At 39.9% G+C, this 26,955-nt stretch overlaps 1 protein-coding gene across 2 annotated transcripts in view; it reads right to left on the bottom strand.

Annotated features, from left to right (window-relative positions):
- spryd3 (SPRY domain containing 3) overlaps positions 1–26,955 on the bottom strand; it is a 72,473-nt gene that overhangs the window by 33,070 nt on the left and 12,448 nt on the right. Inside the window, exon 7 of one of the 2 annotated variants that reach the window (XM_005741050.1) lies at positions 6,396–6,545. The exons of the other annotated variant lie outside the window; for it this stretch is intronic. Coding sequence (XP_005741107.1) covers positions 6,396–6,545 — 150 coding nt within the window. The remainder of the gene's footprint in view (positions 1–6,395; positions 6,546–26,955) is intronic. 2 annotated transcript variants of the gene reach the window in all.

Here is a 26,955-nt window from a genome sequence, read left to right as displayed (position 1 = left end):
CTCTCTGCAGTGCTGCAATTTTGGTATTCAATAAGTGATAGTGCCACTAATCACATGTACACTCCTCTATTGATGACTGGATTAATTAACCAGCTGGTTTACTCTCACAAAAGCCAAACTTTTGAAACATGGTCACTACTCCTGTTTGCCTAGAGCAATGCAAAGAACTGTAAGCTCCTGGAAAGAATAATAAACGGTAGACTTGAATCCACAGCATGGAAGAGCAAAAGCCTTCGATATCAGATCCACAGCTGCTATCAGAGCAGCCTGCATTTCCACACTGTGGCAGAGTAAACAAGTCTGAAAAAGTATGACTGGGAAGGTGCGGGCAGAAAGGAAAACCATGTGGAAGCAGATACCCATCACCTACTGCTGCTATCGCACTGACATATCACAGCACTGTCTAAAAATATAACTCAAGCCATGAAGTGCCGCAGATGTGCATGTACGAGTGTTTGCGTGCATACGTGTGTGAAGAAGTCACAGTTTGCGGGAAGGGAAAGTACTGTTTCTGTTTGTACGTGCCTCACCTATAGGGGTTGGACACAGGCTGTGTAGGGAACTAATGCAGGTCTGTTTGTTTAACCCCATGTCATCAGGCTAAAACCTCCAGCTGCCCACATAACAGCAACTGTCTGTCATTAGCTATTGATGTGACTCGAGAGAAGAGAACAACAGCCTATCTGTGTGTATTTGTTTGGGCATGTCCATCACTTTTTATGGATGCAAGTTCAAATGCAAGATGAAATCAGATAAATTGCTAAATTAGCTCTGTTATTGAACGAGTGCCAGAGAGAGTGCATAGCTGATGTTTAGCGTGGCAGCGTATTTTTCATTTAAGACAGGAGTGTGTCGCAAAATTTATAGCTATTTTCCAAAGAAATACCAAATAGTACAATACACTAAAGCCTCTGACTGAGGCAGAGGTAAAAGTCTATTTACAAATACTACTGGAAACTACTGCAAATGGTGCCAAGGAGGCACCAGGAAACCAAAACATCTCCTCTGAGAGAATAGAAAACCAGATATAAGTCAGAGGCAGCAGACCTGTTGGTTTGTGTGAAAGCAGCTGATAAGGGGACAGAATTATATGTTAGTGGAGCTTATTGCAAAGCAAATAAATTACAGATATCGTACTTAAAAGCACCTTTATTTGTCAATACAATCAGAGCTCCCGCTATGCCACTACACAGATAACAGAGGAAATGTTCTGCAGGAATGCATTCAGACTTGCCTTCTGGTGTACCTTGGGGACAAAGTTTGAAAACCTATGTTTTAGACTACTGCATTAAAAGTTTGGGGTCACTTAGAGCAGTTATTGTCTTATTATCAGAAATGTTCATAAGTTAGTTAGTGATTTTTAGTGGAGTATCTACATAGGCCCACTTTCAGGAGAAATCACTTCTGTACTACCTAATGCAGTTTCATGCGTTCAAAGTCAAACTGCTCATGTTGGTACAGCTTGCAATCACTGTGCTGTTATAAGAAGATTTTTCTTTAAAAAGCTTTCATACCGCGGTTTTCATAAACAAGTTCCAGTTTGGGTTTTATGTGTACCATTTGTTGGGTTTACAACCTGCTTCTCAACTTGTATTTATGCTTGTCTTCATGTTCAGTTCTGCTCTGACATCTTCCACTTCTCTTTCTGCTTTAGTTATCCAACTTACACTGCTCATCAATCAGCTGACTCCCAGCCTAAGAGCTTCCTGCTTCTGTCCAGTGGCCAAGAAACTATTCCACATGCCAATGTACAAAAGAAAAGGACAGACTGAAAGAATATGATGTTCTTCATCTTTAAATCTATCCATTATTTTCTCAGTTTAATGATTAATTTATTTGTAAATGAATGGTTAAAAAAAGTTGCGCTATAAATAATACCTTTTCATAGTTCAAGTTAACATCTTCAGACATCATTTACATCTTTTTCCATCTAGGCACCGTCCAAAACCCAAAAGATACACAGTTTAATCCACATTCATGAAGGAGCTGCTGCCCAGTATGTCTGAGACTTGTTTACGAGAAAGGGGAAAGTAGAGCAGGAGGCTGAAGATGGATTGTCATCTGTGTTGACGTGGACGCTGTACTGATCTGCTGTTGTAAAGAGAGAGCTGAGAGTGAAAGTGAAGCTTTCAATTTACACTTCAACCCTCAACTAAAGCCAAACACTGCGGGTAGTGACCGAAAGAATGAGATCTTGGATAAAAGTAGTAGAAATGAGATTCCTCCCAAGGCTGTCTAGGCTCAGCCTTAGAGATAGGGTGAGGAACCTGTTCATTGAGGAGGGACTCAGAGTCAAGCTGCCGAGGATGCATCCAGTGCAACTCTTTGTTGAGGTGTTTTGGGCATGCTGAACTTGGAGGAGACCCCACAACAAACCCAGAAGATGCTGTGAGATGACGGAGCTTGGCTGGCTTAGCAATGCCTTGTTGTCCCATCGGAAAAGCTGGGTGGCCACAGCTTAGACCCAGATAAGTAGTAGATTTATGAAAGCATAAAATAGTCAAGTTTTAGAAAGTGGAAGTAGTGATTGTTTTAGCATTGTTGCATTATAAATGAATGATTCTTTAAAGCGGAATTTATACTAAGTAGCATCCCTGACACTGTTGTTGTACTGGTTGTGGTCAGGGGCCTTGGCACAGTAACTGATCCTTTGTTTTATCCTAAGTTGACCCTGCTAGAAAGAGATTCTTGGAGCAGCACAAAAAACCCGTTAGAAGGACTGCTGCATCACAAGAGGAAAAGGAAGAGCGCTGTTCCCAGGACCTGTTCCCGGGGCACACCAGGACAGAGGAAACTGTTTTATTTCTTGTTTGTGTGTACGAGCGTGTAGGCTTTGCTGTGTGTGTGTAGCTTTATGACTGGGCTGCTGTACATTACCAGAGACTCAATACAAGAGGGTCAAGGGTGAACTGAGAAAACCATCTGTCTTTTTTAAACACTGATGGCTACTCAATCAAATACTTTCCGTTCACTCCTCTGTCATATCCATTTTTCTCTCCCAGCTGCATCTATACTCCCACAGGGTTACCGTCATTTTTTGTAGGATTTTAAGCAGATGGCGGTTGTTTGTTTTTCAAAACATGAGGGCTTTCCTGCTTCGTTTTTTTTCACCTGTGTTTTTCCCTTTCCCTTGATTTTTCTAGCTCTTGACGTTTTACCTAGCTTCCCCACCTTGCCATCTACTCTCTACACTCTTCCACCCCATAATTAATCCTAGATCTCTTTGTCCCACAGCCTAGCAACCGCTGTGTGTACCGGATGAAAAACAACTGTGCTACCAAGCGTATGCATGCTGTACATTCATAAAGACCCTTATCTTCCGTCTTCAGAGGAATGAGAGAGAAAGCAAGGGGGTCATGACAGGTCTAGGAATGGCAGTGGGGTCAAAACAGATCTTAGATTATGAAACACGCTAAACAACAGCATTTACTTTACACACAAAGAACTCAGACTTATCACATAGCCCAAATTCTTCAGACTTTCCCTTTTGCAGGAAACTGGCAATAGTGGCTTAGGGGATTGAAAAATTTACTCCACCCCTGCCTCCTTTATCGTCTTTTCTTTTGATTTGTTAAGTGTTTTGTTAAAGCTTAAAAAAATTCCCTAAACTTAACGCTTAATAAGGTTTAAAAAAGCGAGAAATGCCAGGCTATAAACATGTTTTTATCTTCTGTTAAATTTTGGCAATGTTAACATATGAGTCTACGGAGACTGGTTCACTTTTGGAGCCATCCTTCAGTGGCCACTGGAGGAACTGCAGTTTTTGGCACTTCCATGCTGGCTTCATTTTTGAGCCAACGTGTGCTTGTTTAGGACATTTGCATGCTAACTTTCACTAATTTGCATTTAACACAGAGTGCAACGCAGGCTAATAGGAATGTTATTAGCTTCAGGGGTATTCTGAAAATCTGCTCGGATAGTGATGCTCAAGTAAAAGTCATAATAATGGATAATACAGGATTCTTGGGGCTGCTGTTGATACCGTAACGTGTATTAAAAAGGGAAAAGCTGCTCTGGCATCGCTCCTGAACTTAGGCTTAAAGCTTTTATACCAAAAACCCTGATTAAACCCAACAAACAAAAGTAATGCAGCCATTTTAAAAAAGGTGAGGGAACCTGAAAGCAAGCAAACTGACTTAAGTAATCGCCGCTCAACCGCTTCCTCACCCAGCACTGTCTGTATGTGTTTACTTACATGTGTGAAACCCGACATTTGTCTGGTTTTATCTTTTTCTGCATATAAAATAATTCTGAAAATATAACAATAATGTCAACTAACATTTTTGACATGTGTATTTGTTGCAAAATCAGTGTTGGCTGAAACAAAAAAAGAGTTCTTATCATCATTTGTGGATTCTGAAATGCTACTAAAATGAAAATTATAATTACTTATTTTGTTACTCCTTGGATCAAAACATTAGTTACTTTCACTGAGTATTGTAGAAACTGTTACAGAACTACTTATTGCACTGATTGTGAAACGAATGAATGAAAGCAATAAACTGTGATACTCCACGCTCTTACCTTTCCAGTCACAAGGCAGGCCCGACCTAACACATACCCTGCTTTATCCCTCTTTTACACTCTACTGGAGATCATAATTTACAAAATGAGCATCATGTTCAGTAACTATAAACCCATCAGAAAAGTGTTTAAAGAGGTCATGGAGAAAAGTAGCATCATTTTCCCATATCATTTTTATGATCTTCCCCCTGCTGGAGATTACAAAGAATGTAGATTTAAGGCATTTTACCCATTGTCTTACACTGCATACCTGATGCCTTTGGTTGAAATATCATTAGGGAAAGGCACTGGATAAACAACTGAGTCATGAAGTCAACTTTTTAACTTCTTGCGAGTTGTCCTATGCCTTTCTTTTGTGAGTAAACAACAGCTTAACAGTAATAGTAGGCCATAAGACAGACCAACTAAACAAATAGTTGCAGCTTGTGTCTAAAAAATATCTTTAACTTATAAAATTCCCCAATGCTTTCACCAGACAGGTTGATAGGCTTGCAGTACATGTGCAGAAACTCTGCTAATATCACAACGTAGTCCATTTAAACAATTTTATTAATTTGCCAATTTTAAAGAATTCCATAGCTACGAAGGAAACGTGTAAGTGGAGCACGCATATGCTGTCCAAGTCTATTTTTTCCACTCACCTTCTCCTTTACATCTGTATAGCTCTATATCTTCCCGTCATCCAGTAAGGTGACCTATGCATCCCCTCGTTTCTCTTCTATATAAATTCCCTGTGAAACCTTGAAAGATGTTATAAAAGTTTCATCTTTTGTTTTTGTTATTAAAAGGAGCCGAGTTTTGACCCTGGGAGAGACAGTGCTGGCAGCTCTCTGTAGGCCTTGGCTTTGGCACTTACTAATATTTCACATCCATAACACTCAAGGCTACACTTAAAGGGTGGGGAAAAAACTCACAAATCATTAACCCACATAGATGAAGAAATAGTTCCTGAGTCATCGGAGTTTAATCTTGTCTTTCATGAGGAGGGTTAAAACAGCTCTCTTGAACCTATTACTCCTTTTATTTTAAATCTCTGCAGGTGTGTATTGAAAGGTCTTGACATATTGATCGTAGATTTATTCAATTTCAGCATCTCTTGTCTATCAGTTTCACTATATTCTGCCTGTTTCGTTCTTTAAAGCCGGCCAGCACTCGAAGTGGCGGTGCTAATGCTGAAATTGGAACCGCATGTGCATACTTTGGAAAAAGAAATAGGGGTTCAAACGAGAGTGTTAAAATTTCGTTAATTGTATTTTCCTCTTAAAGGTGTTTCATCTCCCCAAAGTAGGCCATTAAAGAATGGGTAAACTGCTGGATAATGGGAATAAAAATCAATTATAAAGGCACAGTACCAATACATTTACTACTGAACTATGCTCCAAAATCTAAAAACAGTTTTACCAGCTTAGCAACTCATCCTATTTTCTCAATTCACTGGGATCTGCATGTATGTGAAAGAACTTATAAAAGGACAAGAGTGCCGCTGCTCTTCCATCAGGCCAACATTACAACATTCCCAAGACAGGGCCTGAGGAACATTTTGTACATGGTAATTATCTGCCTAGTTCCCAATTCAGGCTTTTGTCAAAGTTTTCCATCATTAGCATGTTTTTACCTCGACCACTTGTCGAACTATGGGGAACGGAAAGGGCGCGTATGAGTGAGTAGAATCCAAGAATAAGTCAGTGGGAGACGTGTTCATGCAGTCCACATGCTCTGAAACCATTAAGCTATGCTTTTTAATATATTACAATGTGGAAAAATAGGCATGGTGGCTAAATGCTGAACACACCCTCCCCCAAAGAAAAAAGAAAAAAAAGTGAATGTAGGTGTAAAAATGTCAAAAGCTGTTCTTTTCTTAGAAAGCTCACCCTTCTTGCCAAGCCCAGGGCAATGTAGCATTTCTCCCCAGCATCGACTATCTCCACTTCATAGTAATGACAGCGGGTGGTGAGTGGCTGTCGGGCCTGGGCCAAACCCACATCCATAATACTCTTTCCTTTGCCAACATACTCCAAAAGCTGAGAAAGAAAAAAAAACATGCAGAGAAGAAGAAGAATGGGGGTTAATATGCTGAGAAATAAACAACAGACTCACATTACCAACAAAAGACTGCAGGGTTTCAGACTCCGCGTGATTGGCTCCGTTCTGCAACTAACTGTATTTATGACACAAGTATTAGCCCCTGAATCGTTGTAGCGGTGCAACTAGGGGGGGAAATATAAAGAAATATGCAGCTGAGGTCTACCATTACTTTTGTAATGGTTGTCAAAGGTACAGCTGCAGGCAAGCAGGGAACTGTGGTAATGTTTTCAAAGCACATACATGTAATCTCCATGAAAACGGGCACCTGTTGTTTGTTCAGCTCAGCCACTGCTGTCATTGTGTTTCTCTTACTTTCTCAACTCTTTAAGAGTTTGTATTAATGACCAAGTCCTTGCAGAGGACCACTTGAGCCTCTTTGACTTTATACAGACTTTTAGCTTCAATCATTTACGTTTCTTAAACCACACCACTGGGTCATTTTTTGGACAAAACACTAACTTGTTCTTAATGAACATTGACCAAAAGGCACAAGATTTTAGACACCTATTCGGCATGAGTCACAGGCATCATATATAGTTTAGTGTAACCAATGCTCTTTTGTGGTTTTCAAATGTCACCATCTTTGGTGAACGTGCAATATAATGTCCACCCTGGATGTATTTCAAATAATGTTTGGGTAAGCATTCATGGCCACTGTATAATGAAGTGTTTGGTCATCTTCTGAGGTTTTCTCTGGCAGTACCAAGAGGTTATCAAGGTTTTGGTTTTTTTTTAAATATCGCAGCAATTATTGGTGACTGCCATGAAATTTGGTACTGAATATCCATCGTGTCAAACTGGCAACATATTTGATCCCATAACTTGCTATTGGCACTATAATTGTCTGCCTCATCCTAAATATCATCTATATACATGCATTGAAATATGGTACAAATATTCTTGATTCCACACCAATGAATCTCTTTGATATTAAATATCCAGATTTTACAAAGAGGACACCAGTTTACTCCAGGTTTTGGGTGTTAGGTGAATTTCTGTTAAGGTCCCTCCTGTCCAGTCTTTAGTGTTGTTAGAGAATTGTTTTCTTTGTTTTCACCTGTGCCACTGTTCCTGGACGGTTGCACCACAGACCGGTTTATGTCCGACAATAATTTCACTCACCGGCCTATAAGGTGTCGCGGATAAATACAATAAAATAAAACCAGTACCAGTACCAAAAAAAATACAATTTATTCATAACACACGGGGAAAAAAAACATGGAAATCGAGTTAACAATAAAAACGATTAACAAAATAACGCTAAAAACTGATAAAACCCTGAAAACTATGAATTTCACACTCTCGCGGCCCGGTACCAAACGACTCACGGACCGGTACCGGTGGCCCAGGGGTTGGGGACCACTGGTCTAGTGAACTTCATCGTTCATTGCGAAAGAATCACCGTAAGATGCCCAAGATCGTGTAGTAACATCCCGTTTCCGCTGTGAAAGTTTCATTGGAAGTTCTGCTGAAAGATTTTGCAGGTGCGGAAAGGGCACATGATCAAGACCCGTGGGAGTTTCATTTTGCACTTCACTGGAAATGTCTCACTTTTCCATATAATCCTCAACTGTACCAGCTCTTGTTGTTTGTGCAGCTTTCGCCTTCTAAATGAATTAACTTTAAAATGGATAAGCATGAAATCCCAACAGGTATTCATCTTTCCCTCAAGATAAATAAAAACTCTACTTATCCCCTAGACTTTCCACTGGTAGGGCTGACAAACAAAACCATGAATGCCTTAGAGGAGACACCGTTCAAAAATGTCTCACCTGTTTCTGTGAAGGCAGGGTGGATAGGAAACACAGCTGATCAAGCTTGGGCAGGACCCAGTGTTGTTATAGAGGCCAGGGACTTAATTAACCACGCAACTAGCTGTTACAAGTGTATCCTAAGTGAGTGGGCATTATGATAGATTGACACTTCCAAACCCAGTCAAACCCTCACTGAATCGCCCACAGGGACTATCCTACAAGTACGAACAGCCACTCCAGACTGAAGATCCATTACTTGATGGTAATACAATTACTTTCAATTCTATTTTGGTCTTAAGCATCTAAACAGGTGAAGATGGGTGGGAACAGGTGAGTAGGTGGACAAAGCCTTTAGTCTGAGCGGAGTTTCCATGTCATGTGAGTGAATGTGTGAGCATGTGCGCAATGAAGAATACACCCCCAGGCTGAAAGGCTAGGATGACAGACGAGGTGGGGGTGGACAAAATTACTTCTGCATTAAGCCTCTGTGATTCTGAGCGTGCAACACCACCTGGGTGTGCTACGATTCAGTAGCCAGCCACTTAAAACGACACACCTGGTGGGAAAAGCTATTCAACATGTATGTCAAAAAAGTCAAGTGTCTCAATTAAGTTATTACAATTTTTTTCTCTGTGTTATTTGCTGTTGCTTAGCGATCTGTCAAACTGAAAATGATTCAGAAATGGAGCTGAGGCAATCGAAGGTGATTAAACTGGTTAAATAGGACTGTACTTGTGTAGTTCATGTAGTTACACGCATTTTATTAACAGACATAAAAACCAAGAGTTATTGCAGCATTCCAAGTATGCAGAGACTAAGGAAACCACACAACCAATATCAGATTGTTATATTAGATAACCAATGTAATAGATTGCAGGATATCGATTTCAAGATCTTTTTATAGTGCTAACGATCACTACCTAGGACTTACTTTTCTTATGGGACATACAGTCGACTCTCTGCTAGAAAAACTAAGTACACCTCATGATTCGACCAGTCAGTCGACACATCAATCACTGGTTGAGGACTGTGATATCAGCATAGTGCCATGAACATTTACACTTCATTCGCTGCAGTCTTTTCCTGGCTGCTCAGAAAAAGTTATAGAAATCACAGATTCAATGATGGGAGAGGAATCGAACAAGCAGAAACAGGACAAAAAAATATCAGTAGTGAAGATTTTTCCACAGTTTTATGCAGAACCCATGTTTTCCAACTGCTGCAGCAATTTCCCCCTGTGCCATCTGGGAATCCCAGCACTCGCTCTCTTTGATGTAGGATGTAAAAATGCCAGTGGAGACCAACCTGCTCACAGACCTGTGCCTGAAGCCCAGCCACAAGCTGAAATAAATTTTTGGTCCCCACTGCCATACACAAGGACAGCCACAGCAAGCATTCAGTTTTGGGGGCTACCTGGGGATAAATACCCACTGCAGAAGTCCTGCACACAAGGTTTTTCCTATATATTGGATAAATGTGCTGCCCACCAAAGACGTTTTGGCCGTCCCCCAAAGGAAAATTACCAGGACTGTGATTTTAAACAAGTTAAACAACTGGGGATGAATTTGCCCTAAGTGAGCTAATACAGACAATCTTTGGGCCAATCGCCCCTACGTGCTTAGTCAATCCGCCAAAGGCCTATTTTGAGTCAGGAAAAACCCTGACATACCTTCCATGAGTTTTTCTGTATGCAGAAAATCTGAAGTGATTTAATAGCCAGCCAGCAGTTAGTAATGTAACATCTCATCATTTTCTTGTCTTTTATTTCTTGCAGTCTTCTCCATATTGCTTTGCTGTGTGATAGATGCCTAGTAGTGGCAACAAATATTTCCTCTTTTGTTCTGCAGAATCAGCATCAAGTGATATTTGCTTGGTTTTATGCCAATTTTTTAAAGTTACTATATTACATACATGGAAATGTTAACTAGTATTTAGACTTTAAGGCTATTTTTTGTTGTTTCATTGATAGGGTCACCATCCCAGTCCTAGTATTTCCAACTTGTGTTTGTTGTTGTTTTTGTTGTCCAAGTTCCTCTTGTGCTGAAAGATAAAGCCAACACCAAAATCTGCAGTTCCTTTAAAAGCCACCAGAGGCTGGCTCCAAAAACGACTCCAATTTGAAAATGTCCAACTTTACATCACTAAAATTTACGCTAACAGTCTGGTACGATTAATGGTTTTGGCTCTCTGTTGATTGTCTCTATCGTCATAAAAATCTCTTTATTAATTTTGTTATTTCCTTTTTTTTGTTTCATGTAAATATGGTCACTTCTAGGTCCAAAAGAAAAACTAACAAGGCAGGAGCCAAGGTGCTCACGCTGAAGCTTCAAAATGTAGAGTCCACAAACCAAATGGGTGACAGTGACCATTTTTATATAAAGTCTATGTCCAGACACAAAAATGAGGGTAACAACAACAACAGTTATCGCAACTGAAAATTTCTCATCTCTAACCTTCCAGGTACATTTACTTTGTTTCTTTCATTAATGCACTGTTGTGTACTATTAAGAAAAATAAATAAATTATTCACTCTAACGCATGTTCCACAGCAATCAAAACGCCACCAGCACTAGATCTGAATTTTACCATCTCTACTAGTGTTTTTAAATTCGATTAGATTTTTAAATGCAGAGTCTGACACTTGGTGCAATTTTCGACATCACCAATTAAAGTGTACATGTTCTGTCTTCACTAAAAAAAATTATTTAAAAAAAAAAATCTGCTTTTAAGTGATCAACAAACAGGATTTCTGACATCACAAATACAGTGGATACCAATTATGGTCAAACATCATCTTTTGTGCCCAGCAATTACCTTTTTATGTTATTCTTATATTCTGGAAATATTGTTGCGCAAAAAACATATTTTTGTATGCTTTAATACTCATTATTAACTAATGTCTGCTTATAGTTTGACAATACTGTTAAGCGCTAACTGTAACTGTCTGCAGAAATGTGTGTGTAATGTGTGTTTGTCAACATTTTAACAGCACAGTATGTGCCTGAGTAGCAGAAAATATTAAGATTAAACGCAAACTTAATCTGTAGTGCTACTTTTTCTGCTTAACATCTATAAGTTTTTATACTTTTGAGTGATTTGCAATCAACAGAGAAGCAGTAACTGCAGATTGTTCGCCGTATTAAAGGCTGAATAGTTTCTTCTCCCTTTCACAAAGGAAATCTCCACAGTAACCGGTGCCAAAGCCTCATTTGTTTAGTCTTTGTAATACCGTGTTGATTAATTGTTCATGGATAGCTTTCAACATTAGCCTCCACCTTAACCTGCTGCAGTTCATGCCTGGACAGCTGCTTCTCCTTTGGGAGAGGAGGAAAGAGTTTCGGTGTGATGAGCACTCAGTCACACCTCTTTTTGCTTCTTGCTGCTGAGTAATGGAAGGAGGAGAGAGACAAGCGGGCAGAAAAAGAGAGATGTAGCCTTGAGCAAAGCATGCCTCACTGAGACAGCTGACAGCCTCCCTCTCCCTTTCTTTTTTCTTGCTATCTCACTCCTATAATTCTAAGCGGTGAGAATGGTAATGTTGGTGTGCAAGGCCATGTTTTGTTGAGTTGCTGCCTGGGAAACAGATGTAACACCCAGACATTGGTCTTGCCAGCTTCCTGTCACAGCTAACAGGGAAACTTAAGTAGAAGGTGAAAATGAAATTAGGAGACTGCTTCTTTATCATGTGAATCAAATCTGAAGACCAAATTTTAACCCGATTAAACACAACACCTGTGTGATCTGAGTATCCGTCAAAATAGAAAGCAAAGCAGATGACAGACCGACAAACCAGCACACTTCTGCCATGTTTTTACTTTACTTAGTGGTTTTATGTAGGCTGTCAGAGCAAAACAGAAATACACAGTCAACAAAAGCGATTCACGACTCCCTGAGTTTGAGAACAGAAGTCTGCAGATGAGAGGATTGGTAAGCCTAACGATACTGCAATATTCCACATATGTCAGTGATATTTAAAGTAAGATTTGATTTTTCGCTTCAAACTGCTCACTCATCCAAGTGACTTCTTTTTCTCCCACTGAAAACGCTACGTCCAGATGAACAGAATCAACTCTTTGGGATTTCCTTACCTTAATGATTGAGCATGCATCAAGACTCTTCAAAGAAGAGCTCTGTTGGGTAAAACACTTTAATCACCAAAGCAATGCTCTGTGATGTTGTTAACTGCTCCAAAACGTTAAAACAGCCCTGATACTGTCAACACAGTTTGATCACCTGCTGAAACATCCTTACTACTTCTTTGGGTTTTCACTGCATTTATGTATTTTATTCTTTTCATTCTGAACATGTTTTTCCTGGATTTGTTTGCTTTTCTTTTTATTGCATATGCGCTAACTTATGGACATCACGATGGTGCAGTGTTTAGTACTGTCACCTATATGAATGTAGGGTGACCAGATGATCGGGTCTTCCCAGAAAGTGACATGTAACTCCCATTGCACCCTCTTGGACTGCAGGTAGCAATGGAAGTTCTGCAGCATGCTAACCGAAGCGTGCTACAGGCAGAGAACCCATTCATGTGCCACTACACCGAGGCTGGAAAGTCCTGCTTGCATTACTTCAATAAATTTAGTTGGAAACAGTGTAATATGATAAAAGGCTAAAAGCTTAGGTTAGTTCTATTTTTATTTATAATGAAGATTTAATTACGGTGGCACATATACAAGGGGCAATTACAATAAATACATATAAATCATTTGGAATCAGCTAAATTGTTATTTTAAAACATTATCAATATCTGAGCATCTCCATTTCTCATTGTTTCACCTTCTTTTTTGTGCCCTCTTACTCTCTTCTTCTGTTCATGATCCTTCTTAAAATAAATCCTCGCCATTTGTGTGCTTAAAAACTAAAAAAATATGGACATAGAAAGTTGACTGATCCAGGCCAAAAGTGGCACCCTGGTTTGGAAAATATATGAGCTGGCCTTGTCCTTGGAACAGAGGCTGTGATTCCCTGCTCTAATTCATCTCTCACTTGGGTTGGATGGCCTCCAGTAGCTAAATCTGACTTGTCCATCAGTCACTTTTTTAATGCATGAGGTATCCCAGATGAAAACTACTGCCATTATGCTGCAGCTGGTCACAGCCACTCTGTCATTGCTGCTTTTTAATGGGCTTCCAGCCAACAGATTATGAGTACTGAATGCAGCCACTGATACGGAACACAGTTAAAAGATACTCTGTCTTCTTCATGTCATGACTCTGTTTACATTACAAGCACAACGCACCACTTTACCTAGGAATAAATTACCTGAACAAAATTACTACAACGTACTACAACCTACTCATTAGAAAGCACTGCAAACATGCCCAAACAACGCTTAGAGCAGGTTTCCCGCTCAATCTGAAAAAATATCTTGTTTGCATTTTTGCAGAAAAACATCTCATGAACGTTCCTTTAGGACAAACTTTTTTTCTTTTTTTTCAAACTGCCTTCAGAAGTTCACTTGGCACCAACTATATGCAAAATCTAAACGCAACCTATAATTACCACAAAACTGACAACAAGCGAGGTGAAGAAATGTGAACATTTACCGTCAGAAGACAAGATGATATTTGCCTGGGTGCATGCAGAATGCCTAAAGGCAACATGCCCACCTGCAGTAACACCCAAGACAGTGAGAGAGTACGCATGAAACCTGAACACAAACCACAAGTTATTTCATGAAACAAGACAGGAAAACAATAGGCACACGCAGTGATTTGACGGTTCAATCAATCAGTCATCCCTGAGAATATTCAGCTGAAACCTTTGCGAGCAAAGACCCACATTGTTGCCCTTCACTGACACCTCATCGCTCACTGGCCACGCGGAGCTTTTCGTCACCTTTTAATACACTCCATTTATTATCACCATTACCACTGCTGAGAAGATGTTGCCCAAATTAACTCGGGGCTCCAGTGCCAGCAGGTATTGCCACCAGTGCTGATTTATTTGGACAAAGTCGTAAAAAGTTAACAGTTACACAGGATGGTTGCCACTGCCAGAACCCCCCCCCCCCAAAAAAAAACCCCTCAACATTACTCTTGGGTAAGGAACAAATAGCGCCCGAGAGAGGATGCCATGAAAAGATGGCAACACATATAGGTTTAGAATAATGAATTCTTAGTGCTAACACTTCATGCTGCCAGACTGCTGCTGTATGTTTGAAACAAGAGCACAATTCAGAGCAATGAGGAAGGTGTTTTATAACAGGATGAGGATCCAAGTCAACACTATTGTCCAAAGACTACACCTTTTCAAGGTCTAAGCCAAGCTGTATTCCCCAAGAATATTTCAAGAGAAATAGATTTACTAACATAAATGCATATATAGGAAACATTTGCACTTGAAATCTGCAAATGCGTTAGGCTGCCCTCTAGGTACATTTCATATTTTTAGGTTATCAGTAAGTATAGAAGCATTACTGCAAAGCAATACTTGCAAATGCAAACATTCAAACACATTTTCTCGCTTATGAGTTTAGTTCAGCTAAACTTCATTACTTTCAGATGAGTGAGAAATTTAAAGAAAAACCAACGTAAATTGCCCAGGCCATGTGACAAGGCACAAGACACCTCCACAATCTTTAGTGGAATTTGGCATGTCTCTGGAGCTCAACTACCGGGATTAACACCACTTGTCCAAAAGATATCTCCTGATCTGGTGCTTTGATGATGTGATGGAAAGCACTGTTTAAAACATCAGTGCAGAACAAAGCACAGGTGTTTAAGTGGGTTTAAGATGTGATGACTACAAAAGCCACCGCAGGATGGAAATATCCCCATCTAAAGGACACAAGGGGTCATTGAATGGTTTGATTGATGTGAAAATGACGTGAATTGTACACCATTTAGATCAAGCGAGATATGCTATGTATGTTTTGTTACATCTTTTCATTAAATAAACTATTGATTTTAAAATCCTTCTCCTCATGCGTAATGTTCTGAATTATCCTCAAGACGTTACAGTATTATATTGCCCCGATAGAGCACTTGACTCTCAGACTGCAGGCTTACACGTGGTTCCTAACATATCCAAAACTACAACAAAACTACAACAGACCCTTCAAGCTGTCGCATCAGCTCCTACTTTGGATTCAGGAGACAGAGACTACCTCTAATTTTAAGGTAAAGCTCTAAACTTTACATTTTGATAAAGGTCTCTCATTAGAACCTGAACCATTCCTTAGTTATGCTGCTATCCTCAAGCTACTGGAGAATTTCCCATGATGCACCTTCTGTATATATCTTGTTTCATCCCATATGTTTATATACCACATGCTATCAGATTTGATCAGTTTGAGTTTTATTCTTCTCTCTCTGTTCTCTCCCTTTGTCTTCGCTTTCCCTTACCATCCAACCAGCCGCAGCATATGGCTGTGCCTTCCTGAAAATGGATCTGCTGGTGGTGTTTTCCTGTTACAACAAAATCCTCTTTCCCATTGTTGGCAATTTTTTTGCTCACAGTGAATTGTTTGGTTGTTGGAGTTTTCTCTGTAGCACTACAGTGTTCTTACCTTACATTATAAAGCGCTTTGAGACGACCGTTGTGAATATGGTGATGACTGGCCAGCCACAACATTAAAATAACCTGCCTAATAATGCGCACATCCCTCTTTGTGCCAAAAACAGACTCTTCAGGACACTGATGTGGGATTTTTGCAGTGTTCTGGAAAGTCTGGAACCAGGACTTTAAGGTGTGGTGGGGTGGGATACTGATCTGGCTTTGTGGCACTTCCGGCAGGTTCATGATCAGATAAAGATTTCAAGAGTTTTCGAGGCCAGGTCAAAACATTGGGTTCAGGGATGTAGCACTGCCTTGTAAAACAACAGATGAAGAACGACCTTTTGAAAGAAGGATCCCATCCCGCTAGAAGAGTTTCATAGATTCAGAAAATCAGTGCCGCACTGAAGCTGTTCTGGCAACATTTGACGGACCAACGCCTTACTAAGACATCTTTTTGTTGGCTTTTCCTTCCATTTGACACCCATCTCTAACTCATAATCATCTACAACATCCTGTGGGTCAGCTATAAATCCAGCTGGGTTATCTTGTGTGAAGAGGCTTCACTCTGCCCAGCCTGGATTTAGTTATTCATAGTTTCCTCTTTTCTCACGCTGATCAGTTCAAAGAATGGGAGGCGATCATGATGGTGCCATCATCAGGTTGCAACTACAACAACTTGATGGGAAAGTTGTGAACTTTCATCCAGGAGCAGTGTCATGGTGGCGATTCATGACTATTGTTCCCAGAGGAAGGAAGGAAGGAAGCAGGCAACCTTTGAGGGGCGTTGGTATTACAGCTGGCTCTGGCAAGTGGAAAAGGTAAAACAAGGAATGGAGCAGCGATGGAGGACAGTGGTTCACATTCACATACACTTTGCTGCGAGGAGATGCTCCTGTGAGGATACTGCAGTTTGTCGACAAGTTTGTTTGCTTTTGAAAAACTTCTGTGCACTAATACAGCGCAAAAAAATGCCGGCCTGAATATTTTTCCAATTTCTACATGTCGGGGAGTGGTGGAGGGAGATATGGGCTGTGAGGGGGTAACGGTACACTTGGGAAAACCGATAACTGTAGACTCAGGTGCTGTCCACTTACTTGTCGGCCCGCTCATCCGCAGCTGAGGGGATTAAGCTGGTGGGCACAGTGACTGCTGTGACAACAGGAGGCAGGGGATTGGAGGCTCATGTTCGCATTGAGCCGCACGTACGCAGTGGAAAGCCAGCCAAATGCCTCCTCTCAAGAAAAAAACAGCAGAGCAGAAGCATGGTGGCGAGCGAAAAAACATCATTCATGTAGAGTATTAAACATGTTGTGTTTGCCTAAGACACCTGCTGCTGACAGTCAAGAGAAAGGTAGAAAAAAATAAATCTCCCGATGTATGTGTGAGAACTTGAGATCACTTTCAAAGGTACATTAAATTTACCAGTGTAAAACAGGAACCCTGAAGCTAAACAATCAATCAAGCCTTTTCTCAACAGCGGTAAGGGCCCGATTTACCAGAAGAGCCGGTGCTTGAAACAGCTGTTTTCATTTGTTAATGTCAGGTAATCCAATCACTTTCACACCTCCATTAACCCACAGGGAAAAGAAACTAAAAGGTTCATGCTGAATGTTTGTCTCATAATACGATTTAGTCGTGACAGAAGACCATCATTAAACAAAGTTATGAGAATTAAGAATGAATCAAGTAAATATTATATTATTTGAGAGAAGAAGAGAAAATGTAGAGACTCACTACCTTTCACAGTAAATCAGAAATCTGACATGTATAAAAAATATTATTATTTTATTAATATTAATTATCTGGTACTGGAGGCAACACTTTTCTATTTCATTGTTCCCATATTAACTTTTACTTGAACAGGTTGAACAGATATATTTGGCTTTTTTTTTTTTTTCAATTTTATTTCTCATCTTGCTAAAAGAAAAATACCCTCTGCAATCAGTTTACTAGCAACCTTTGCTTTTATTTTAAAAGCTCCCTGATAACCAGCTAGTTCTGTGGGTTAGAGATGACCAACATTATTCACGTCACCTGCTAGTGGTTTAAAATATAGGTTTAAATAGGGAGTACTTTCAGTCAAGGCATTAAGGGAAAACTGTAAACTCTACAAGTTTTCATTACATTATTTATCAAAAGGGTTGCACTGTATATGTTGCACTCTGCATGTACAGTATAAACATCAGATATGTGCTTACTGATAAAGACAAATGCCATGAAAACATCTTTAGTCAAACAGTAAAGCAGACAAATTCCCCAAAACAACAGTGAATGAAATGTGTTACATTTAAAAGTACGTGTAACCATGTAAAGCCAAAAACTTATCACGTGTTTGAGTCATAGTTTTACCAGTACATGCTGCAGTTTTTGTTTTGTCTTTGCATTTTATTGAAAGCCTAGATATCTTTTGTATGAAAGCTAAAGCTATCCATCAGGTAAATGATCCTTAAAGATGTACATAACCTCAACTGAAAAGGTAACATCTGCTGAACTAAGGCACATCATTTGCTTCCCAAAGAAGAACTGAAGGTTTTTTGACATAAGAAGGATAATGAACGAAAAAGCCGAGGACAGGTGGTAACATTGTTGGCCATTCTAGTCCTTAACATACCGGTTAATATCGCCTCGTTTGTAAGTGCGCTGCACGCCCCATCGCAAAAATACAGAAAGAGGGTTGTCACAACATCAGCACACCTGAGTGACTGGCATTTTCACACATCTGTTCTTGTTTATTAGAACACGTTTCTAAGTTGCAGCTTTGTTAGTGAAAGCTCTGTCAGTTTAAGACAGTTGTCATCATAGTAAGGACAAGGCTCACTTGCAAAAAACCCTTTGTGGGTTGCAACGTCCATATTCAATAAAATAACTGTCAATGACACATTTCTCTTTTTTCAGATGTTAGAATGTACGTCGTTCCACTGGTATGTTTTAATTCCCAGAAACTGATAAGATTATTAACACTATAAATGTCATGATTTGCACTCTTTCTGTAATTTGAAACAATCTAAATAATAACTGAACTTGATTGCCAATACGTAACTATTAAAACCAACTGTTGATTTAAATTCTCCTTAGATTTTGTTTTTTGTACTTTTTCAATACTTTTTCTCAGGGTACAAATAAAACAGATTCTAAGAAACCAATCATGTCAACATTTTCAAATCTGGTGTTGTTTTGCCCTTGAGCATCGTGATTTATACTATAGTTAAATAGCTCACATACCAAGAATATGATTGTATTGTTTTTAATTGTTAGAGTGAGTGAGTCAGGAGGGTTTTTAAGCTTTGTAAGCATATTTACTATGTACTTACTCAACTTGTACCTTCTGTATTGCACATGTAATTCTATTTTATAGCTTATTTAATCTTGCACATACCTTTCCAGAGTCTACAGATGTAAACTGGTTGCTAAATCAAGTGCATGAAATCTTTTCTAGTTTGAGATCAATGTTTTTGTAACCAACTAAAAAGCTGAAGTCTGCCTCCTTAAGCACCTCTGTCCCACTTCCAAAGTTGTTATTTTTAGAAGGTTCCATAATCTGTAAACTCCCCGTTCTTAACAGAAACACATGCTCATTGGCAATATCACCATTGATTTCAAAGTTTTGGGACTGGGGATCATCACTGGTAATTAGAGCTTGGTCCCTGGCTACAACTTCAATCTGCAGAGGTTTGCAGTTCCAATGTTGAAGGAGGTACCATACATCTCAAAACCAATAACCCACTGGACTCTAAAGTTTCAGGTCTGGCTCAAGTTGAGTCAGTGCGGTCCCATCACAGGCACTGTCTGCAAGGCCTCACTTCCACTAACAGGAGTCACTGGACTGGATTTCTGGACTATTTTTGTGATGTTGGTGCTTTCTGGAGCATTTTTAATGGCATTATCTGACTAATATTATGGCTTATCGTGTGGTACAAACCACCTGGCTACCTGCTACCAACCAAATCAATAGCAAAGTTTTATACCTCTCTGCGGTTACCAAGCGGTCCTCGAATGTTATCCAAGTATGGGTTTCACAGAGACTGGCAGCGATCTTCAGCAACTAACCACAATTTTCCCTTGCAGCTACTGGCTCCCAAAGGGTTTCCAACTGGTCTCTGGGCCTGTGTGACTGAAGCTTTAGCATCTATTCGCAGGTTTGAGTGCTACACCCATAGTTTATAGACATAGCTAGCAAATGTTAGCTAATAAATTAGCACTACGCCTTCTAGTTCAAACATGGTAACTTACAGGTACCAAAAAAAAGTGTCAGTGTCTATGATCTCCTGTGATACCACAATGGATTTGTCTGTGTTTTACACATTCTGTGGTTTTGATCTTAAAAGGCTTAAAAAAAAGAAACGTTTTTCATTCCTTGTAAGCAGAATTTTATGATCACACTGTGCATAAAAAGGCTTGTAGCAAAGAGAGGTCTTTGTTTTATTTCCTAAACTGAAACAATTGCATCTGTTGAAAACATTCCAAGTTTACATTTTGCTTAATGACAAAGCTATTTTCGCCACATGAAGCTTTCACTGAAACTCCTTAAAGCTAAATTCATGCCCACAAGGACACAGCCATTAAACTATAAGTCACTTGATTTACTTCACTTTTTCCATTAAAAGAGAAGCATGAGTTGAGAGCATTTATTACCCTCAACAAATGGCCTTCAGATGAGTGATAAAAAGTTTGAAAGGAACAAAGATTGCATCAAAATAAAGATTATTCAAAACAGAAAGAAAGAGGCCAGAGCCAAAGCAGTAATATCTTTTATACCAGCTACGTCAGAGCCATTTCAAGGACATGCAAGATGAATTATGCAAGTGTAATATTTGGTGAAAAGACATAAAATGGAAAGAGTTATAAAAGAGAGATAGAGAGAGACAGCGAGAAACACGTGACTGCATCAAAGAGAGCAAGAGGTCTACATATTTGGCAAGGTAGGTATGAAGAGTGCTCTAGGATGAGAAACCCACCTATTTAAACAGGAGTGGCCATCCCCCTACTGTAAAATAAACAGTTCACAAAGGCAAAGACTTAGCTGCAGACAAGTCACTACCATCGCCATTGTGTTCTGTGCATTCTGCGGCTTTGCACTTCTCATCAAAAGCATACCAGCCAGATAACTCATTTATCTTGCAGCAGTCTTTTCCATCATCCTGCCCCGCCACCCATCCACCCACCAAGGATGACCATCCTCCAGAACAGTGATTATCCATACTTGCTAAATAGTTAACATGTAAAAACTATTCCACCGTTTTGACTAAATGTTGGTGAGGTGTTGATGCCTAATTCATCTATGGCAACGTAACGGTAGATCCGCAAGTCTTCAGAAACCACAGACACTGGAAATAAAGTACAAAAAAGAAAAGAAAAAAATCCCATGACCTTTAAAATTTACCTCACAGCTTTAGGCTGCACTTAAAATCAACATGACTATAATAAAAATGGAATAAACAGGAAGAGGAGAAACAAAGCAGGCAAGAGTAGAGGAGAGATGGGAGAAGTAAAGGAGACTAGGATGAGAAACTACGAGAAGAAAGGAGGACATGGAACAAGGAAAGAGGACACACAGGGCAGGAAAGAGGAGATAAAAGTAAAGGCAAGGACAGGAGACAAGGATAGAGGGGGGTATGCGGTACAGTAGGTGAAAAATGAGTGAATAGGGAGAGGACAGGAGACATGTATGGAGGAGATAAGAGAAGGAACAACAAGGAGACAGGAAAGGAGTTGATGGTAGAGGAGAAAAATGAGGGCAGATGACAGGAGGAGAGATAAAAAGGAAAGTGGAAAAAACATGAAAAGAGGAGATGGACAAGAGTAAAAGCAGAATAACTGACTACAGCAGAATAAAGAAGAAGGGTAGAGAAGAGAGAAGCAGGTCCAAAGACAGCTGGAAAAGTTGAGGCACACTGAGACTGGTTAAAACCGCACAATGAAGTGAATTAAAAGTCAAAACCAACAAAGAGATTAAATGAGACCACCTTGTGGCTGACATAATTTTGAAGCATAATCCTGTTACGCAAAGAGTTCCAATGATCAAGACAAAACTTTGCACTTCTCCGACGAGCTTTTCATTTCCTCTGTCACACTTTCCCTTTCTCTCTCTTGCTTGCTTCCCCCTTAAACCAAAATTTTCACTGTCAGATGTCATATGTCAGAACCTGACAGCGTTATCAGTCCGAGTATTAGCACTCACTTAAACCCTCACAACGGTGATCACATAATGGATTTTAAAGGTACAGTTCATCCCAAAAATTAGACCATTCCAGTTAAAAATAATTCGCAAATTGCTGTGACTACCTTCACGTAGGAGCTAGTTTCTTTTCTGTGCGTCATAGCAAAAAGATCCCGGGTTTGAATCCACCAGCTGGGGCCTTTATGTGTAGAGCTTCCACATTGTTTGTGTGCCTGTATGTGTCGTCTGTGGGCCCTCCGGCTTACTCCCACAGTTCAAAGACTTTCATGTTTGGGTTACTGGTGACTCTAATGGTTATCTGTCTCTCTGTGTTAGCCATGCAGCAGACTGGCCAGACCAGAGTGTATCCGACGTCTAACTCATGGCAGCTGGAATAGGCTAAAACCCTCCTGCAACCTTGAATTGGATAAGAAGAAGAAGGTGGCTGGCTGGATGGAGAGATACAACCAAAAGAAGAATACAGCTAGCTAATATTACAGGGACCTGCCACAGTAAGGCAAGTCTTCATGGATGAAAGGGCTCTTTCTTTTCGGGAAGCCATATTTAAGATCTTGTGTTTGTGTCCTTTGTATAATTCTTGTGTTAGGGAGAGAGAAAGGAGAAGAATTATGGATATTCTAAATCTTGAGCAGGCAGGAAACCACAATGATGAAGAAGGAAAAAAGCACACAATGGAAACAATAGCTGGAGGCGACACTTTCAGTTGTTTTACCATTCCATTCCACTTTACTACAAATACGTTTTTTATTATTACGATGACAGTCTTTTTTTTTCCTTGGCCCAAGCTAAACTGAAGGACCAACAACCCAACATCAATATGGATACCAGAAGTTACTTATCCAGGTCTACTCAGACCTCCCTGGCCCAACCTGCAGCTCTGTCAGACCAGAGACATAATCTCCCCAGCATGTCTTGGGTGTTCCAAGAATCTGTTCCAAGGATATATCCAAAAAACCTCAACTAACTCCTTTCGCTGTACAGAAGTGGCTGCTCAACTCTGAGCTTCTCACCAGGGCATTTCTGCTTCTTGTATCTGTGATCCTTTGCCTTCACACTTGGCTTTCTCTTTACCACAAAAAAACGATAACGAGACTGCAGGGACACAAATATAGTCCTGAAAAAAAATCCTAAACATGGTCATACTTTTAAGTGCCTACTGTCACCGAGTAGGGGTACAGTCAGCTGCCTAGTGAAAGCTGTAGGTAATGGAGAAACAGCCACTTCACATACTGTGACACTGCCCTTTGTGGCAGTAGACTGTGAAAATGTATAAACATGCAATTCTTTGCTTTGACTTTATAGATTACACAAAACTGTGTCACAGTTGGTGGACACAGTTCAGTAGAGATAAAATAACTGCTGCTTAAAATTACTCCAGTTGTGATTTAAAGAGCTCTTTGAACACCATCAGTCAAGTGCAATTAAGTTGCAGTATAATCAAGAAAAGGTAAAAATCAATGCAGCTCATATCTCCAAAACCGGGCAAGACACGCCAAAAATAATGTAAAGGGAAAAACAGCACTCCATACTCCAGGAATCTACATACATCTGACTTTTGGGTGAACTGTCCCTTTAAGGCTAATGTCTGTTTCTTCATGAAAGAGACTTAGAAAGGGAGGAAGAATAAAGAAAAAAAATTATTGCCGGACTGCCGAGCAGCCCACACTGCCAGGCCAGGCCAGCCCAGCTGTGAAAACCTCCAACCACATGAGAAAAAGTAAAAGATTCCTTAGAGTCCCATTCCTGCACTTATTGAATTTTTACAACCTGGTGTGCTGCCAGGCACTTGGCTCCAAAAACACTTTTCGTGCCACTGCCACTCTGCGGTCCAGAAAAACAGAAAAGAGAGACAATGAGCAAGACGGCTGGCTGAATCATCCTCCTCACCCACACACTGGCCTTCATCTCCCCTGTGCCAATGACAGACCTACCTGTAGCCCTGTGGCTACTTGCTGAAGCAGAACAAAGGTGTTATAGACCTCCACTGTAAACAGGTGGGAATAAAGATCTGTGATACCTCTGATGACACAGTTGAGCCAACAATGAGTTCCATTCAAGCCGCCACCACGAACTGCTGAATCATAATCAGATTGTATATAAGAGGTAGCCACATTAACGTCACCCTCTTTGCAGCCAGAAGTTACCGTATCTGAGAGGGTGTGGAGTACCAAGTTATCAGATAACATTAGCACGGTTGGTTATAAAGATGCATCACAAACTGTATGGCTGAAACACAGACATACACGTACCTGGCTAAGAAAATAAAACAATTTCACTTTACCAATCTGAGGCACTAACTACCCTACCTGACCTTATCTTAAAGCAGCCAATAATCTAATTTAAGCCCAACAAGATCCAGACTAATAAATTAGCTGCTACATATCAGACTGTCAACATGCTTTGTAATGCTTTAAACATATTCTTTTTAACAATTAAGTCTTCATCGTGTAGTACTCAGTTTTGTTTGTTTGTCTGTCTGTTTGTTAGCAGTTTAACGTTCAGAGTCGTCAAGATATCATTTTCAATCACTTCTGTATGATGGTTGGTAGGGCTGTGCAATATGACCAAAATCTCATATCCCGATATAAGACAACAATATAAATCACAAAAGTTTAACATTTTTCTGTAAATTCTGTGAATCTCGGGCAGCTCGACTTGCGTTTAGTGTTTCCAGCTGGGCGTCGTTTAACTATACATTTTTAGACATAAGTTGTAACAGCCGCCGTTTTCTTTGTATTTATTACACGGCATGCTGTGGGGAAAAGCCTGTTCATTTATTTTTTAGCACCTGACAGCTCTTTTTTGCTTCTCATTCGCAAACACTCGGCATACTCATTCACATGATTTTAGTTTATTTTGAAAAGCTTCAACATGATCTTTTCAAAATAAGAGCTTTATTGTGAAAGGTTTATGTGGAAAATAAACAAGCAGACAGCGGAGACAGGCAATGGTTTTACCATCATTTTTGCTAACGACAACACGTAAAAACAGGCGCTTGTCCGTCCGTAGTGTGGTTATATTAAATATAAGAGAAAGAGAGAACTTTAAGAAATTAATATAGCCACTACAGTGACCATCAAAATTATGAAAAAATATTGCTGTAAACAGTTTATTTTGCAACACCACGAAACAAACGATAGCGTGATAGGAAACAATAGATGTTTTTATATCGTCATCCAATATATATCATTAAGTTCAAGTTCAAGGTTCTTTATTTGTCACATGCATAGTTATACAAGTATAACACACAGTGAAATGTAGCCTGACACGCTCCTCGACATGTAGAGGAAGAACATTATATATATATATACATACATATAGTATATACACTGGGTGAATGTGCAGTAGTAGCAGCAATATATATGATTTAATCTTGTGAAAATCAGTCATGCAAATATTATTGCTAACCAAATATCATTACCTGCAATTTTTTATGGACTACCTTCAAACAATATACTAGGCCTCGGGGGACATGAGTATGTAGGTTGGCTAAGCATTTGACCTTCACCTTCACTGTTAGCGCCCGAGGTCAAAGTTGACCTTGAAAAAAATGTAAAGAAACCATATCGAGTAATCCATGGAGAGAGCTGTAAACCCCCTTTTTAATTTTTCAATACCTCGCCCTATGATGTCAGTGTGACGCCATAACAGGCTGATGTCAGTAATAAAAAAAACATCATAAAACATCAAAGTTTTAGAATAGCCCTCACGTTTTTGTTTTGTTTTTTAAGCTTTAACGTCTAAAAGGTATAAAACCTAAAACTGATTATATCAGACAGCGAATAACTGGCCGATCTGCAGCGAGGCCCAGGGTAAGATAAAGTAGGACTTTGGAATAATGAATGATGCAAAGCTAGAATAAAAACACAGAGCTAAAAATTAGCATAATAGATCAACTTCAGGCAGCAATAGATGGCTTGTTTCAGATGGTGGATGAATTGAGTAGCCGTGTGTAAGATAAATAAGGGCTACTTTTAAACGGTAAGTCATTCAAAGCTGGGGTGGTTGAATCCAAGAATTAAAAAGAAGTCTGAACTTTAAGCAGCCTTAATTTTTTTTTTTTTTTTGTGACTGTAAACCTGAGTGAAAATGTGAACACCAAATGTTTTGTGAGTGTTGTATGAGTGGGTTTTGTTTTTTTTATTTTGTTAGACCGCTAACACAGTACTATTATGTCTGCTTATTATGATGGCAGTTAAATGATTACCATGTGGAAAGCGTTCTGCCACATCCAGCAACCTAATGGAAGTTTGGTAGATCCTGTTCAGATTCATGTGCAGATAAAAAGTTGGTGTACTGCCCTGCTTGCGTACTTAAGCTCTGAGGGTACAAATGGCAAACTGTTGCATCACCCCAGACTCTGATGCAGCAGAAAGGCAGAGAAAGCACAGCAGACACGACTCCTTTACTGTAAGTCGGCTGTTTATCTTGTTAATGAAAGTGATGTGTGCAGGACTCAAAGGAAAATTCCTGAGCGGATGTCATGAAGCAATCTGCAAAACCCCTCCAAAGGTGGCCCAAATGCCGTCACGGCAAGATGATACAACGGCTGAGACAAAATAATTCAAACTGAAGTGGTTGTGTCTGGAGCTTTCCCCGAACTTTAGAGAGCATTAAGCACAGCTGTCAACAAAGAGGGATTTGGTAAAGAACAGGCAGTTGAAGGATCTTGTAAGAGTACAGAACAAACATGGTGGAATGTCAACAACTGCACAGAAGAGCAAGCTGCAGAAAAGCCACACTATAATCTGTCCCATTCAAAAGACATATGTTCAAAAAACCACATGCGACGTGTTTGTTTTCACATACTGTACATGGCCCAAAAGAAGGAACATAAACAACAGGCAAATACTTCAACCACTTATACACGAGTACACCACACCATTATACTTCTGAAAACAGTAC

The sequence above is a fragment of the Pundamilia nyererei genome, unplaced genomic scaffold (assembly GCF_000239375.1).
Source record: "Pundamilia nyererei isolate P.nyererei 1_Seehausen unplaced genomic scaffold, PunNye1.0 scaffold00106, whole genome shotgun sequence".
Lineage (NCBI taxonomy): Eukaryota > Metazoa > Chordata > Actinopteri > Cichliformes > Cichlidae > Pundamilia > Pundamilia nyererei.
The sequence above is the reverse complement of the archived record's forward strand: the minus strand, read 5'-3'. Positions and strand labels throughout refer to the sequence as shown.